This window comes from Simochromis diagramma, unplaced genomic scaffold (genome assembly GCF_900408965.1).
Source record: "Simochromis diagramma unplaced genomic scaffold, fSimDia1.1 OVJJ01000585.1, whole genome shotgun sequence".
In the NCBI taxonomy this organism is placed as follows: domain Eukaryota; kingdom Metazoa; phylum Chordata; class Actinopteri; order Cichliformes; family Cichlidae; genus Simochromis; species Simochromis diagramma.
This window is the reverse complement of record NW_024387398.1, coordinates 2,182,011-2,200,608: the sequence shown is the minus strand read 5'-3', so window position 1 is coordinate 2,200,608 and position 18,598 is coordinate 2,182,011. Positions and strand designations below refer to the sequence as shown.

The 18,598-nt window shown below is 43.1% G+C and overlaps 1 protein-coding gene across 2 annotated transcripts in view; it reads right to left on the bottom strand.

Annotated features, from left to right (window-relative positions):
- LOC120720480 (UV-stimulated scaffold protein A-like) overlaps positions 1–18,598 on the bottom strand; it is a 36,592-nt gene that overhangs the window by 4,441 nt on the left and 13,553 nt on the right. Inside the window, exons 9-13 of one of the 2 annotated variants that reach the window (XM_040010194.1) lie at positions 10,558–10,675; positions 3,040–3,247; positions 2,700–2,831; positions 2,359–2,542; positions 2,156–2,267 (exon numbers count right to left, since the gene is read on the bottom strand). In XM_040010194.1, coding sequence (XP_039866128.1) covers positions 2,156–2,267; positions 2,359–2,542; positions 2,700–2,831; positions 3,040–3,247; positions 10,558–10,675 — 754 coding nt within the window. The remainder of the gene's footprint in view (positions 1–2,155; positions 2,268–2,358; positions 2,543–2,699; positions 2,832–3,039; positions 3,248–10,557; positions 10,676–18,598) is intronic. The other variant, XM_040010196.1, reaches the window with a different exon arrangement.

The window sequence follows — 18,598 nt, the reverse complement described above, 5'->3', positions numbered from 1 at the left end:
GTGTCCTCCTGGAAAGATGGCGACTGTCTTGACTGTTTGCACTTGTGAATAATCTTAATAAACTTCATATCATCTGGTAATGACTTCGTAACCTCTCTAACACTGATGGGCAGCAACAGTTGCTGATGTCTTTCGCCCTGGATGCTCCACTAATTCTGCTTTTTTCCACATGCTGATGAACAGGTAATCAAGTGCACTTGATTAAGAGCATCGGGTTGCTACTAAACTCCTATGGAAGCAGTAAAGTAGTACTTACTTCAAAGGGCTGTACAGAGTCCTATGAAAACGTTTGTGGCTACATAGTAGCAGTAAATTTCACTAACAGTTGTAAATAGAACTGAGTGACCATAGCAACAGATGCCTGCAGTATTCACCAGAAGACTGAAAAATAATCTTCACTATGATTTACAGGCTGTAGCTTATAGGAATCTGTGTTCAATTTAGCTTTTAATCCGGAAACTTGACAGCAAATGGATTCAATTAAAACACGAATATTTATAATCTTTGATTTCCTCCATTTCCTAATTGCCTTTTGTGTTGTGGGTGTGTCTGTCTATAGTTTTCAATTTCTAGTTCACACCCTAAATAATAATATGGATAATAAATTGCTTCTACTTTCTGATAAGTTAGACATCGTTTCTTTGGCCGGCTGTGTGCTTCCTCACCACCTGCTGCTTCTCATCTGTCAGTGACCGGCTTCATCAAACTCCATTAAGAAATCCTTCGCTGCCCTACTGACTTCAGTATAAGGAAGCCGACCAGGAAGACTGACGCTAATCTCGACCGGCTTCACATCAGCCAGCTCACCCTGTTGTACTTTGTTGACTTGTGGTCATCTGGAAGCAATTAAGCAGGAAGGTTCAGCTATTGCTTTGTGGACACTGCAGGATTAATATAGCTGTAAAACATAAAGGCACTGCTGCTACATGACTGACAGTAACTCAAAGAAGACTTCCATGATGACAGTGCTCTTGTACGGCAAATGACACTAACAGCTAAAGTACTTCTTATCCTCTAAAAGCATTCAGAGAGGATCCAGACTGCTGACAGATTGTACTGATGGAATTTTATGGTTACATCAAGTGAAGCTTTTGATTTTTATTCTCTGGCTGACAGAACTTTTTGGTAACACAACTGTACTGTTACAAATACACTTACAGTCAGAGTCTGATATTAGCTTCCTTGGAGCAGTCTACAGGGGTGGTTACTACGGGCAACCCTTGGCATGGATATAAGGCAATAATTCAGCAAAAACAATTATGTTTGAGCGTAGCTGCTACTGTAGGAAGTGGTCTGTGTGTGTTACTGGCCGTTTAGGCTCACTGTATGTGCCTGTGGATGTTTGAAGAGGTAAAAGCAGCTGAGGCCAACAGTTCATCAAGTTATTCAGGCCAGCGCCCCCCTACTGCGAAGCTGATGTGTGTGTATGTGCGTCTAAGACTCTTGGATCGATACTGTAGTTGGTAACAAAAGATGCTATTTCACAACTCACTGGACTGCAAGCTACGGCTACACACACACACACACAGACACACACACGCACACGCACACACACAGCTGGTTAAGACACTGCAGGCAGCTGCTGGACATCCTGCAGACTGGAGACGCAGCCACACGACCTGAGCCGTCCCTCACATACACTCATTTCTAATTCTGTCGCTCTTGGTTACTCTCAAAGAAAGCTGAGCATTTTTAACTCTTCCACCTCCAACTCCAGGTCCTGTCTTTGTGTCAGTGCCACAGCCTGCATACCTCATAGAGCTCTCACTGCCACCTCGGTCACACATCACCCTTGACACCTGCCTCCGTCTCATTCGTGCATGTTTCTCATTTCTACAGACTTTCCATCCTCTCTACTCCAGAACATACCTCCCCCTCAAGGCTTGACTCCCTACACTCACTTCGAGCATCTCCATAGCCTCTGTCACCCTGTCCACAACCACAGGCTCAGAGGTCAGCCCTGATGTAATCCCAGATCCACCCAGAACCGCTCGCATATTTCTCTGCCACTCCTGACTTCCTCCTCCTTCCTCTAGAGTCACAAAGACTCTGTGTGCCCTTCCCTTACAAACCTTTGATGCTATTGTTAAAATGTATCCCTCTGATGACATTTCTTCTGTGTGATTCAAATGTGTTTGTATTTTTCACTTCTCACCAGGCTGCTGCTCTCTCTTCCTCCTTTCTTCCTGCTCCTCCCTCTCTCGGTCCTCCTGCCGGCAGGGTCGACCCTCCTGGTCTCGTGGAACGATGGGGCCATGGAAAGGACACTGAGGAGACACAGGCCTCGCTCAGTTTGGTGAGCCAGAGGGAGACCAACAGCTTCTCACTTTATGACAGACTCCAAGTTTATCCTGTTACCTTGAAGCGGTCCTGCCGCTGACAGAGCTTGCCATCACTCAGTGGAGCTCTGCAGAAATGGCTGACAGGAACGAAGCTCCCAGGGAAGGAGATGTATCTGCTCCTGCTCTCTGCCAGCAGCTCTTCATTCTCCACCTCCTCCTCCACCTCTGCTGGAACCCAGAACTGGTGCTGAGAGGCTGACCTGCAGCGGAAAGAATGTGACACATGTTAAATGAATGTTAAAGAAGAGTAAACGCTCTGTAGCTTTAATATTACATTAAAATGATCCTTTTTACTTTATCATCTGTGACACAACACACAGATCAGTAAACTAGGGACGGTGCTTGTCTGGTGCATACTTAATGATCCTGCCAGCGCTGGGCTGCTCCTGACCCCAGTAGAACAGGTCCAAACCAAATGGAACCACTGGAGCGTTGACACTGGTCTGCTTTGAACTGGACTGAGATGAACTGGGCTCCGAGGAGCTGCTGCTAAATGGAACACATTTGGAGAACCATTAAAAACCTTTCCAAGTTCCTCAGACTTCACACTGTTCTAGTCTCTCATTTATATTTACAACAGTTGGTGTCACTGAGACATAACACAGCAGTGTTACTATATGACTATAATGTAGTGAGAAGAGGAGGGGGTGGGAGATGGTTGCTGGGGGTTTAAAGAAAGCAGACCTGCAGACTTCACCTGGATTCTATGGGCGGCGGCATCTTCTCTCTAAGGAGGTGCAGTGTGGCGACAACAGAGGTTGGATCCTGAACCTCTTCTGCAAGCTGCTTCAGCCGCCTCATTGAAGAATAGGAGGAGGAAGAAAGAGGAGGAGCTGCAGGTTTTTTAGTGGAAGGTTTCTTTTCTGCGACTGATCCTGTTGAGGTGGAAGGAGAGGGATCCAAACCTGCAGAGAGAGGCGGATATCGATGTGTAAGGACCGCTTCGTCTGACATCTGGGTTTATTTTCGCTCCAGCTCCCAAGAACTAATAGTGAAAACACGCAGCCACTGCTCACTCTTCCTTCCTCTGATTAAAATGGCCAACATCAGTGGTGATCGCTAACATCACCTGCTCATTAATGTCACCTGAGAACATGGCCGCTGAAACTTTAGCATGCTTTCTGTGCTCTCTCCAAGCTGCTGAACTCTTGAGCCGCTCCCTCTTACATGTTTTGCTTCTTAGGAGCCAGACTTGAATTTTTGAAAGTGGTATTGAGCGATAGTTCTTGAAACCTTCACAGAACCTTCTGAACCCCGAGTTGTGTTCATTGGAGTGTGAGCGTGTGCGCACATTAGACAGAAAGTAAGTGCAGAAAAATAGTGCTGAAAATGTGTGTGAATGGGTCAGTGAGGCATGTTATGTAAAGAGTTTTGAGCACTTGAGTATATAAAGAAGTCCCCTTTTATTTTCTGCCCACATTGGTACATCTGGGATTACTGCCTGATTTGGAGTGCCGACAGGAATGAAGACAGACCTCCAGCAATGTGGGGTTATATCTCCAGGATAAGTGAAGTCAGACGCTGGCTGTTGTGTGTGTGTGTGTGTGTGTGTGTGTGTGTGGTCAAGCACAATATCATCTGGAGTCTCCGGGGATTGAACAAGACTTAAACACACACACACACACACACACACACACACACACACACACAGCAGGTGAGATCAGAGGGATGCAGTAAGCCGAGAGCTGCCAACATGCTGATCCCAAACATTATTAGGACTGACCCGAGTGCTTCAGGGATTCAATCACTGGCACAAGAGACTAACACAAGTCATTCACACAGTGCACGGCCTGTTCAAACAATAAGACAGGTTCATATTTTCCGACTCTTTCTTCTTCTTTAATTAAACGGTACATGGACTGTTTCTTATAAAGAGCTTTTCTTTTCTGTCTGAGCACTCAAAGCACTTTGCAGCACACTCACTGAGTCATTCATACAAGCACTACTTCCTATGGGTAAGTGCTTTCTATCTAACATTCACACATATTCATACTCCAAAGCAGCGTCCCCAACCCCCGGGCCTCGGACCGGTACCGGTCCGTGAGTCGTTTGGTACCGGGCCGCGAGAGTTGAGGCTCAGGTGTGAAATGTGTGGTTTTCAGGGTTTTTATCGGTGTTCAGTGTTATTTTGTTATCGTTTTTATCGTTAACTCTGTTTTCCTGGGTCTTTTCACGTGTGTTATGAATAAATGTTCTTTTTTCGGTACCGGTACTAGTTTTATTTTGTTGTATTTATCCGCGACACCTTAAAGGCTGGTCCGTGAAAATATTGTCGGGCATAAACCGGTCCGTGGCGCAAAAAAGGTTGGAGACCGCTGCTCCAAAGGATGCACTGGAGAGCAACTTGGTGTTGGTATCTTGCCCAAGGATGTGTGGCATGTAGACTGGAGCAGGCAGGAAACAAACCAGCAACCGTCTGATAAGTAGATTACCTGCAACAACATTTGAACTAGAAAAAGAAAACCAGTCAACTTAATAATATAAACGATGGCTAAAGCTACTGTGACATCGCCATTCGATTAGTAAAGTTCTGTCTTAAAGCCTCATTGTTACAGTCACCTTCTTACAATAATCAGAAAATGACAAGCAAGGGATGAATCTGAAGGACATTGTATGCTCAATGTAGCCCTGCCCTAAAGCATAACCAGCTTTATCATCCTTCTGGACATCATTTACTAAATGGACATGCTATTTTCAATAACACTCAAAGGTAGTAGCTGAGGCCATAAACCTGTCAGAAAAGCTGTGTTTCTGAGGCCACAGAGCAAAGAAGCTGAAGGTCATCTTCCCCCTGAGCTGCTGGCTCACAGAAGCAGCCGCCATCTGGTCATCAGGAGGAATGCAGATAAAACACCTGGAAGACCTTAGAAGTCTATCGTTTATACACAGTCCACTGGAGAGCATGCATTAACTGAAATGACTCAGTGATGTTTTAATCACTCTGTATTCTTTGCACTGTTTAAGCTTCAACCAGCACTCTTCGTGTCCTCTTCTCCTGCACTGGGTTCTTTTGGGCACGAACTGCAGAATCAGTGCCACCAGCTGTTCATGCTAACAACAAACTGCTAACATAACAGCAGCAGATGGAAATGGGGAATAAAGTCAGGGACAGGGAAAAACAACACAGTAACTGTGATCACGATTTCCGTAATTTACTGCGTTGCAAATGGAGTTAGTGAATCCGGAGAAGATACAGGCGGTCACCGGAAACGAGATTCGAGAAGCATCTAAAATGACAGAAAGCAATCGCATGGATTTTACAAGCCATCCTGAAGACTGACTGTGCAATAACCGAGACAGGCTCGTTGAAACAAAATACATCTACTTCCAGAGACTGCACAAACAAAACCCCAACAATTCAATCAACTGGTAAACATCTTCCTGACTTTCAGCTGTGCAGTGGCAGGCATAGATGGAGATCTAGGTAAGCATACATTTCCTATATCACAAATATGATAACGAGACATGAAACTCAAAGTGAAACTCAGCTGAAATCTATGGGATAATTCTGTAAGAGCACAGCTCATGACAGCTGTATCCGGTCGTTAAGTCTGACGTCACTAGCCATGTCTGGGTCTAAACTCCGCTGCAGGTCCATATATCAAACGATCACTATGGCATTACTGAGAGTTGAAAAACTGTCTAAAGTCTTTCATCTTTAATAAAATGATCAGCGTTCTGCTCTACCAGGTGTAACAATTGAGTTTAACATCCAGGCATCCATGAAAACGGAATTTATGACATTTAACAGAGTTAGAAGTTAGCAGGAAGTTAGCTCGCTAGCTTCTATCTAAATACAATATAGCATGTCCTGACTGCAGGGTTTTGGAAACAAATTCAAACGTACAGCTCTGTTATCACTTCCAATATAAATGAAGACAAAAAACTAAACAGCAGTGACGTTTGTAGGGTTACTGAAGTTTGGCTAGCTGGTATATAATGATGTGCTACGTGACCGCTAGCGACACAGCTATGTTAGCATAATATAAACAAGCTAACTTTTTTTCCACTCGATAAAAGTTAACGTGAGTGTTCTCGGTGGTCACGAACAAATGTAATCGCATGGCAGGATGCTGTAAAAGGACCAAACTTCAGCCAGGAGAACAACTGAGATAATCCATCCACAATACGAGGTTAGTCATTCATATACTGCTGCATGGGCTGGGCTGTAGTTACATCTAAGGTTTTAAAAACTGAGCTTAAATAAATGATTAGCGGTAATAAAAGCCGAGGGAGGTCAACAGTGATCACTGACTGTTTTAGGAGCTTTGTGAGATCAAATAGAAGAAAATACATAACATTAAACATGTTAACACAAAAGCCATATTAAACGCAGACTACTTTAGGCCCGGACGTAGGATTCGTCACGTCATCACTTAACGACCGGATAACCTCCAATAAACGACATTTGTTGCTGATAATTTTGTGTTTTTTGTTAAAATCAGATTTGACTGGTGAGTGTAGTTTTACATGACAGTAATTTTTTAAATGATTCATGGCGCTTTTCCCAGTTCATGGAGATTGGGAATTAAAAATACCTCCCCAAACACACACAGACACACACACACACCTGCTCATTTCAGAGCACCAAATGGAAGAGGTTAGTCTGCTTGTTGTGGATGTTAAGACACACAGATCAATGGGAGGAAATGTGTATAGTAGTGTGTGTGTGTGTGTGTGTGTTTGTGCGCGTGTGTGTGTGTGCGCGTGCCTGGGTTGTTAGAGAAAGACACAAATGCGGGGGGTTAACAGGGTGCAAGAAAAAAAGAGTGAAAGAGAAAGAGAGGAAAGGCAGGAAGAGGTATTGATTTTCCCAGGTTAAGCAGGGCCTGTAATTAAAATGTTAATTTGAGAAAGAGAGCGATAGTGTACTGACAGCAGAGAGAGGGATAAGAGGACTGATAATCAGGATGACAGAACAAGACAGAGAGGTGGAATGAGAAAGTGGAAAGAAGGGGACACGGGAAGACGGGAAACAGAAGGAGTGGACCAAGTCAGGAAGAATTGAAAAGAAAGAAGAGGAAATGCTAAAAAATGATAAATGTGATCCACTGGCAGAGATGAAAAGAGTGAGAGGAACCGAAATGCTATTGTGATCAAGGAAATTAGGAGAGAGAGGAAAATGGATATGATAGGGGAGGAACAAAGACGAACTCTCACCCATCCATACATCAGATTCTACTTTTGATCCTGCAGGACCATTAATTCACCAGGTCAAACCCCTCACCTCTCGACCCAACAGGAACACGTTTTTCATTCAGTGAAGACAAAAATTAAAGCAGAAAAAGAAATGAAGCTGCCCGTCTGAGTACATGCAACATTCGGTGTTAACATTTACATTTCAGCTGAGTACTCACTACGTGTTACCAAGGCTTCAACAATCCATCCTTACACTTATAATTATGCAAGAGCAATGTGTCCAATCACATTTGGGTTTCTGAAAACTCCTGGACTTCATCTAAAAACCAGCAAAAACTCGTAAACATTTGGATTAAAGATGAAAGCCTGTACCTGATTGTTTGATTGAACATCCACTACAGTGATGTGTGCAGGCAAAGCAGAGACACTGAGTCCAAATACTTCTTATTTCTTTACAATTTAAAGAAGATGGCATTGGGACTCTGTGTGTGTGTGTGTGTACACGTGTGTGCACACGTGTGTGTGTGTGTGTGTGTGTGTGTACGTCCATTTGACGATGGGTGGTAAAATCTGAGTGCAGGGCTAATAGGGGCTCATTAAAGAGGTTGCATTGTTAATTTGGTGTGGCCCCTCTAGATCATTACCTAGGCCACTAATCACCCTGACAAACACACACACACACACACACACGCGCACAGCTGTTTTGGGCCCATCAGATATAATCTAATTACTCTAACGTCTAACTGATTAGTAATGGAGGGAGGCGGGAGTGGATGGGTTCACAGGTAAAACAGGCTCAGTGTGAATGTAATGACTCAGGAAGGTGGTGCCAAGCACTCGCTGGGGGTCAAAGGTCACAGTGCAGCCAAACTACATAGCTGAGCCAGCAATAAGTGCCTGGGCAACAACATCCTGTGTTATGATGTCATTAACACTAACACATAAATATGGTCGGCCTCTCTCTTACACACACACACAGTACATAACTTCACATATGAAATCGTATGAGTGATGGAGGGGTGGAGGCAGCGCTGCTCGTGGCAGAACACACTAAAATCCTGAGAGAGGTTTTAGTATTTACTGTTGCCTGGAGCTTGTACGTATTAAAAACAGTCAAACTGCAACTTAGATTTGCAAAAAATGTTATCATGTAGCTGACATAGCAATAAAATGCACAGGCGGCTGGTTACTGACCTGAAAATTTGACCTTTAACCCAGTTTGCTGCCTGGAGGCTAGACATGATCCATACATGTCCAATGCAGCCGTGGCATACGAGGGACTCTCACAGCCATTCATATGCAAGCAGCAGAAAAAGGCTTGCAGAAACAAGAGTGTCTCTATTACAAACCTACGCTGCCTTCAGGAGAGATCAGCGCACATCATGCAATTTGTCTCATTTCAGCCACCAAGCATGTTTGGCAAACTCCCCATAAGAAACTGGCTTTCTGTGTTTTTTATTTTGTGGGAAATCACAACACAACTTTTGTTTCTTTTATTTTTAAAGTGACTCCTATTTTTATTGTGCATGTCCAAGAGAATGCAGCTTCACTGTAACAGACGTCTGAGATGGATGCCAGCACACGCTAACGTTTGAATTTTTACCAAGACATGGACATGGACTAAGTATTAATTTATTAAAGTCGGATGAGTGTGTGATCAGTTAGGGAAGAGCACACAGAAATGTAAGAGCTTGTCTAATGCAGAGCAGGAACGGTTGTACCAAGCTTTACACATCCTGGGAGCCGTCACAGTCAGCTTTGTGATTCCCCACAGAATCACAGAAAACATCACACCATTCTCTGATGAGGAGTTTATCAAAGAGTGTCTGAAAAAACAAAGAATGAGAATGTGGCCCTCGCCAGGCGAACGGTAACAAAACACACCGAGGACACTGCAGGACATCTGGAGCTTCAGATGAAAAACAAATGCGATCATTTTGGTTCTGGACAAGACCTCTGATGTCTACAACACAGCCCAGTTACTCATCTTTAAATATTGGATAATGACAGAGTTTTAGATTAAGACTGGATTAGGACTAGGCAGGACTGGTTTGTTCACAGAGGTGACGTCCAGATAAAAGTGATTGAAATCAACCCAGAACTGAAATTGGTATGTGCTAAAAATCAACCATATTGTTGATGTTTTAACTAAAATAGTTAACTTGACAAGACGTTTGCTGCACTTTCAGAGGAGACTGAAGATGGTGACATAGGCTACCAGTCAGCTGTCAGGTGGCTCTGCTGGGCAGTGTTTACTGGGCTTTTTGATGTTGCTGAGCTGGTAGTGCATTGATTTAAAAAATATATATATACTAGACTGTTGGCTTTGGCCGTGTTCATCATCTCTGGGATTACTTTTGTCTTCGGCCTTCTTTAGCATTAAAATCTGTTTGGACGAGAGACAAGCTATAAAAACCAATTCAACACTTTGAGTCAAGTTCAGACATTATGTCTCCTTCATTTATAACGTCATGACAAGGGAAGGCCATTAAACTGTCAGCCTACTGTCCAAGAAACAGCCTACTGTCCAGGAGACAGCCTACTGTCCAGGAGACAGCCTACTGTCTGAGAATCAGTAGAAAATAGTCAAGGCAAAAGTTTTATTAAACACACTTAAATGAAAACTGAAAGCAGACGTCCTCTGAAGCTTTTGAATATATTTTTTAAAGGAAGTCAAACAAAGTAAAAACAAAACGACCAGTTTTGGGACAATATTAATGATGAATTAAATTTCAGAATAAGGGCTTGTTATGGACAAACTATCATGAATGTTTCCTCATTAAAGATACAATCTGGACTAATGATATCAAAATACTTCATCATGTTGGCTGCTTTTCCTTTGTATTGTGCAGAAACGTTTGTGGGCACACGCACATAAATCCACTTAAGAAGCACATTACCTGCGTTTTACCAGCTGCCGAAGGCCAGTACTTTAAAGTGCAATCGTTTATTTGTAGAGTACGTGTGTGGATCTCAGGAGATCAGGACAGCAGCTTTGTAGCTTAACCTCACTGTTTGTGCACGTGTCTGTAGATTTGAAGTGCACATGCATGTGTGTTTGTGTACATAAACTCACCGTACTCAGCTCGCAGATGCTCTGGAATGTGTGGCTCATAACCTTCTTTCTCTGGAACTTCATCAAAATCATCATCGTCGTCCTCGTCCTCCTCCTCTCCGTCTGAAGAGACCTTCATCTGAGGAAGGGGAGAATCGTTAGCTTTTTCATAGTTTTGAGTGTGAAAAAACAGCTGCTTCATTTCATTAAAATTATGTCCTTTTATGTTTAAAGTTAAAGCAGCTGCAGGAAACTCCACACATCTAATCTAATGTTTTAGATGCAGTCATGTAAAAAAAAGACGGTTTTTAACAGACTTTATGAAGTCCTGTGGAAAAACATGAATCAAGAAGGCAAGTAGAAGCCAGACGCTGCTAATCCACAACAACAAATGAACGCAAACCTCAACAAACAGAAACAGCGCTGTAAAGAAGATTGAGCCAACATTGTCCTGGGAAAGACTAAATGTCATGCAGAAATTAATCATTTCAAGTTACTTAAGGTGGTTCGATGAACTATTGAACCATGGGGTGCAAGCTGCCTTCTATCAGCCTTAACTTGAATCTTTATTTTAATTGTTTAATGACAAAAATGGGCCATGAATTTTTTCACATACTGCATAACCACAATCAATCTAACAGCGCACTACTCTGTCGCTGCACCTGAATACCGCTGTAATGGCTGCACCACTAGATGGCAGCATAAACAATTCGTGCGACTCCTGCGGATCACTCTGGTTTTCTTATTAGCTAAGGGGAGAGGGATGGCAATGTGTGTGTGTCTGTGATGAGCTTCTATCAGTAGTAAGCAAAATTTATGGTTTTTAATTTCCTGGTGAGCTTGTTAGCCATTGGCTGGGCTACAATGCAGAACAACACACACACAGGCTCATTTCCATAACACAAATCCGTGTGCGTGCATGCATTTGTGTGCGGTGGCCCTATGCTTTTAACAGCTGAGGAGCCACACACACAGAGTCGCACGTCTAGCAGTATAATAATCACAATGATTAGTGTTATGAGGAGCAGTAAAAGCTAACGTTAAACTAACCTCTAATTCCCAAACGCCTCTTTTTCATTAGAGTGTAATACCCGATTGTGTGTGTGAGAGCGATAGAAGGCTGCTGCGTTACTGCTGATAAAGCCCATTAAAATGTTAGAATTGGTTTACCAATAATGAGTCCCTGAATAATTACCCACATGTCCCTCCCCCAACATATATACACGCACACATTTACAGCTCAACCACAGGACAGACTCAGTTAACCGTGTCACAAAGCTGGATACACACCTCTGATCCACTACGCAGAGACCAATTAAAACACTTCATATTACAATACTCAACATTCAGTTAACAAGCAACTAAACAATTAAAGCCTAATTACCTCTCATTAATGCAGCTACAAAGGCTGACATAATGTGGAAGAAGGTTTGAATCAGAGAGAAATTAGACCTCGTTTATGACATGTGAACAAATACTGTACAAGTGGATTAAAACCTCTAGAATAAATATGCATTAAATTACTTCAATTTCAATTCAATTTTATTTATACAGTCACCTCGAGGCGCTTTATATTGTAAGGTAGACTCTACAATTGGGTACTCAAAGGAGCTTGCAAAGAAAAGCGTCTGGACTTTTTTAAGTTGCTTGAAGACGTTTCACCTCTCATCCGAGAAGCTTCTTCAGGACACTCTTTAAGGTCACTCTTTAAGGTCACTCTTTAAGGTCACTCTTTAAGGTCACTCTTTAAGGACACTCTTTCGAGGATGCCAATGTTCACATTTTGGACAGAGAGGACAGATGGTTTGAAAGAGGAGTGAAAGAAGCATCTATGTCCACTGTGAGCGACCTTCTTTGCACAGAGGCGGTGGTTTACGACACCAACTGTCTGCCATCTATAATCCAGTTTTGAGATCCCTTCCCAGACGCCTTAACGCCCACTCACATCCTGGGCCATCTGACCTCAGGAAATCACATGATAAGGTGGGGCCAGGTTTCACAATGAGCTCACCCGAAACTCTGGCTGATTGGGACCCACACCCAGTTTCACACCTTGGCTCAGGCGATTAGAGGATCATCAGGGGGTCCTTTTGTCCCTCTGTGGGGGGAAACTCCCACTAGGTTTATATCTGGGACTCTCCACCATTTGACCTTAGAACGGAAGAAGCTTCTCGGATGAGAGGTGAAACGTCTTCAAGCAACTCAAAGAAGTCCAGACGCTTTTCTTTGCAAGCTCCTTTGACTACGATGACCTGGAGGACTGAGAACCTTCACAGACATACAATTGGGTGCATTTCAATAAGACTTAATAGAGAAAGGCTCGAGTTTTGCAGCAGTTAAATACTTTTAAAATTAGAAACACTGACATGAAGTTATCTGAGTGAAATGACTAACTCGCTAACCTTGAACCAAAATAACTAGCTGCTGTGTTTATTGTATCCACGGTGCAAACCGTCGATTCATTCATTGTATTTTCTTTGTTTACTGACTGTTACTGATATTTACAGGATCCTGAGGCACTGTGACAGCAACCCTTACCGCTGGCATTTTAACCGCGCCGTGCTGCATCAGTATGTGTTGTTGGTGGATCACACAGACACAGATAACTGCTAATAAGTGCTAATTAACATATAAATACAAACTACAGTTCAGTCATTTAAGTTGCCAAAGTGAGGTCCGCACACCGTGTGTGTGTCAGCGTACCTGTCGATCAAAGCGTCATGCTCTGATTGACAGGCTCGTTGTAAAATAATTCATTCACTCACCTTTTGTTATTTATCATGTCATCAATCCAATTGCAGCAGGCTCTAAACATTTTCAGATAAAACCAGCCATGATAAGATGGGAGTCTGTGGGAACCAACTCACTCTTGGAGCCAGCTGATTAGAGGAACTGCAGGGTTTTTGGTTTTTTGTGGGGTTTTCTTCCTTTAGTCAATTTTCACTTCATTTTTATTTATATAGCACCAAATCACAACAACAAAGTGCCTTATATTGTAAGATAAAGACAATAATACGAGCCTTTTCTGGACAGGAAACGAGGAAGAAGCAAACCCAGGCCCAAACCCCGCAGACGCTGCAGTTCATGTACATTTCCCAGCTTAGGTGTTATTAATACAAATGATCCGTTTCTTCAAAGGAAAGATTTTGCACAGAGTGAACATAAAGTCTGAGATCCTGATACTTGACTTAAGTTTTTATTATTTGAAAAAGCTGAAAGAATACTGCTAAACACAGGAGTACAAACCCCAAACTTTCTCTGTTATCCACTCTGCTGCTATCCTTATTCATCCTCGGAGGACGACGGCTCCGCACACAGCAAATGCACACACACATATACACACAGATATAGTCTCTATAGGTTTTTTGCTTGTCTACTTTAATCCCGGCTGGTTTATTCTGTTCTGATCAATGACCTAAGACTAAGAAGTGATCACCCAGCTGGACGAAAATCCTGCCCTAACATCATCCTTTTTCCCCCTCTTTCTGCCTCTTTGTCTCTAATTCACCTTAATTTAATCCTGATAGCATCGAGTCCTGTCGGCCGGCCTGGCAGAGCTGTAAGTCTCACAGTAGAATTAGCTTTCCCCTAGAAACATTTTGCTGACGGGCAGAGCACTTAAAATATGGCTTCTATTCCCCCACATGGCTGCACGGGGGGCTGCTTTGCATTTTAACAGAGCTTTGGTTTATTCCCTGGGACACACACACACACACACACACACACACACACACACACACACACGGTAACACTGAGTTCCCCACGGGAGATAAAAACTGCTTCTTTAACTGAAACTCTAGATCTAGCAGACAAATTAGAAGTGATAGTTTAAGTAAAGCGGAGCCATGCGTCACTGTAATAGGAAAAGGACAAAACAAATATTGGTAACTTTCACATTAAAAACAGGCCCAGATAGAAATAAAAATAGCTCTGGAACAGAGCAGAATAAATAAAAAGTTGTTTAAGTAAAGCAGGGCTATGTGTTACTGTAATGGCAATGTTTACTGGCAAATAAAATAAAGCAGAGAAATGGGCGAGGATGAAAAATAAGCATTCCTTTAACAAGCAAATAAAAAGAGATCTGTTGAAATTGGCTGCTAAAGTTGAGACCATACATTATTTGGGCAATAAAGCAACTGTGGGTTTGCAATGGCGACTACCTACTGAACTCATCCCCCAAAAACTCTGTTCTTTCTACCAAACTGTAATTTTTTTTCCTAAAAAATAAAAATCTATAACACAATCTATCAAAACGCCACAAAATAATAGCGCGTCAAAGTAAGAGAATTTAGGATTTTCTCTCTAACATATTCGAGTAACAGCAGAGACAGATGCAATGCTGCGAGGCAGCACTAGACACTACTCTGACACCAGGATGAGGAGGACGTGTGGTGTCACTGGCATCACAGCTGATACGACACCATCAGCACCTCCAGTTAAAAGTCAAACTGACCAATGAGGTCAGCGTATGGAGCTCTATGAAGTTTTCTACTATTGGATCTATGCAATGTCATAAGGGACACCCCTGACACGGGCACTTCTAGCTGGGAGGGGCTGCACCAAGACCCTGTATAAAATAAACATCAAGTAATTTGAACTGCAAACCAGTGCAAACACAGAGATGGAGACAAAGTCCTGAGCTAAACTCCATCCGGGGTTCAAGTAACCGATAACTGGACAGTGACTGTGAGTCAGGTCACCTAACATCAGCTCTCTCATGTATGGCAGGAAATCCCGACACACTTTAGAGTGAAGGTTGTTACAGCAAATGCATTTTAATGTTAAGATGTGCACACAGTACCTGCCTCAGACCCACAGCTGTGGGGGGAAAGGTGCAACTAGAAACTAAAGTATGTCCCTGCATCCACAGGTGTGCTGCTTATTCAGCTTCCACGCCGTCTCACCCTCTGTCCTCCCCCTCCTCTCTCTTAAGTAAGACTCTTATCCTTTATAAAAATGATGTGAGGGCGCCGCCTCGGACAACTGCTCCCCTGACTTCATTTGTCTCTTGGCAAGTTTGATGGCGCTGCGTTTAAAAACCCATTCAATCTTATAAACCAAAAATTAAATGTAGTCGAGTGTGATGGGCACTCAGTGCATCTGCTATTTATATGCTAATGTACACTCAGCCTGCCAAGGCCTGGCAAATTATTACTGCACAGCCATAAGTCAGGTGTATGGCAGAGAGGGGAGGGGCAGGTTAACCAGCACACAGACACACATGGAGGGCGAGAACAAGAGAGAGCAGGAGGAAGCGAAGGGGAGAAGGAAGGAGGAGAGGAGACGAGAAACGAGGAGGCGAGAAAGCCCTAAAACGCTGCCCGTGCAGACATGTTATATATAGCTCTCCGGCAGGCTATGCACACACTCGCCGACGAGATAATTTCATTGTACATTTGAGGCCGAAATGGAAAATGTCTTTCGGGAATACCGACTGGCTCTAATGCCGCCATTATCACAAGGCATTTGCTTTAAGAGAGGGCAAGCGAGAAACAGTTAGCTTAATGAACACATCATACACAAATGCTTTTCTAAACATACAGTCATCTTCCTCGCAATATCACGCATAAATTACGTGCGCACATCTGTGCAGATATTAGAAGCTGAGGCATGCGCGTGGGGACGGCTGCTGCTCTGTAACTCTGCGCTTCTACTTTTCAGCCCAAAACTGACACAGAGCCATTTTATCACCTTTCCCTTCTGGAGTTTGTGGACTACATCATACGTTTCCCACCTGGCCTGGAGGCAGGGGTGGGTCAGCCGCCATCTTTGCTATTTTAACCATTGATTACGTTTACTTATAAACCTGTAAGTAACCCATCTGTGAGACCCTGCTTCAATTATTACCACTGTTACAAGATATTCCTTTTTCCATCTTTGCTTTGTTGAGGAGACCCAAGGTCTGCTGCCTCTGATTGATTTCAACATATTTACAAACTAATTAGGCCTAAAGCTCGCAGTGGAGCCTGACCTATTCAGGGCTTGATTTGCCACAACATCCCACATCTCTATTACCATCTTGCACTTCTATTCATTACTACCTAGAAGGATCCCATGGGATCCACTCTAATGACAAAAAGCTTTGCACTCCCCTCTCTCTGTAGTCTCTTCTCTGCTGCTTTACCCCCATTACCCTCACACACCACACACACACACCACACACACACCACACACACACACACACACACACACACACACACACACACACGCAGCCTTTGTCTCTGGAGAGCAGTCAGCTTATATGATGTATAAGGTGACATCTTTATTTCACTAACCTAGCCTGGCAGGTCTATTAGCCAGCCTGGAGCTTCTCAAACCTTCCCCTGTCAGTGAGCTTATTTTCAGCTGTCTAGTTCATTTCCCCCTCCCAGCCCGTCTCAATCTGTGATCAAAACAGTCATTATTATCCACTGTCACCTACTACCATAGTGAAATTACCCTGCTATTCTATTTTACTAGTAAAACTACTGAAAGCTTTGGCGAGACAATTAAAATGTCCAGAAAAACCTTTCAAAGAAGGACCGGGCTACGGAGCCTGGTTTGGTCCTTTGGTCAGTGGTGGACCGTGACTATCCCAGTGCATCCATCATTTCCAATTTGGAAACCCTTCCTCTTTCATACTATCAGAGATCCTTGATGAAACCAGACTGTGCCCACTCTGATTCACAGCATTATACTCCAGTAGCAGAACCATCCATTTCCATCCACTCATATTTAGAGAATTGTGACAATCCAGGGTCTGAATCACCAAATTCTAATCACATTTACAGCAAGTTCGCTTTGAGCTGGTATACCAACTTTCAATGGGCTTCTTAGGAGTTTGTGCAATGTACCCTATACACCTGCAACTGCAGTCATTTTGCATTAAATGATTCTAATAAGCACTGAAGTAGCGCGTACTTCACCCCTTTGTCCGTTTGGCTCCACGTAAAAGAACGAGACTTCGCAAACTTGCTACGTCCATTTTTTAAATGCATGTTATGTGCACAAGATGATCCAATCAACCGAGCCGACAGTTTTCTGACTGGCCACAAATGAATGAACAACAATGAAGGCTGGATGCGAAGTTCTAAGGATTTATATGAAACCTTTTTGGCCGAATCGAGCAGGCAAATTCCCAAAGGTACTGAGACAAGTATATTTGGTGTCTATATTATGTATAGAACTGAGAGAAGCCGGTCCATTCAGAGAATGGATGTACGCATGAGAAAGAGGGAGGGTTGGAAGAGAAATAGAGAGATAGTCTTTCTTTGTTTATCTCCAGTGAGAAACAGGCGGCCATATCCATTGTGCTGTGATAAGATGGGTTATCAGCAGTAAACAAGGCCCTGGCCTGTATGAATGGAGCCCGGAATGACTGAATATAGTCTTAAAAACAGATATGTTTAAATAAGTCCGCGTGTCTTATCCTTTCCTAAACATTAGCCCACGTTTTCAGTTTGCGGGGTTCGACAGATGCATATAGGATTCACATCTCATAGCTCTTACTGAAAATGCATTTCAAGCAGCCGCTCTTCTAAAAAGTATGCAGCCTCCTGTAGAAGACGCTGCAGGAGACAGCGCTAAAATGCTTAAAGTCCCTCCACACGAAACACAAAAAAGCTTTTACTAGCTGAACAGCACCAGCCTCAAACCTGCAATGTAACAATATTAAACCAAAGAGTGTCGTCTGCTGTTGATCACAGCATCAAATAAATGGGATTTTCTTTGTCTTTTTCATGTCACAGCCTTCATCAGCAGACAGGAAGCACGTGCAACTGACACAACAAAGAAAAATTCCATCAATGGATAAAGGACAAATTTAAAAAAGGTCGAAATGATCATTCAAAAAGAAAGAATATAGCATATATTTAGAGATGCACGCGTTTCCATTTGACTCACTATCCTGATGTTATTTATTCAGCCTAAAGTGGCCATTCAAGGAACTGCAGTTTTCATTGTTCAGCTCCAGACACCAACAAATCCTGCAGCGCTGCATCACCAACGTAGTTACATTATATTATATAATAGTTACAGAGTCCGCCGTCACCGTGGAAATCTATAGAAAAAGGTTCAGATTGTC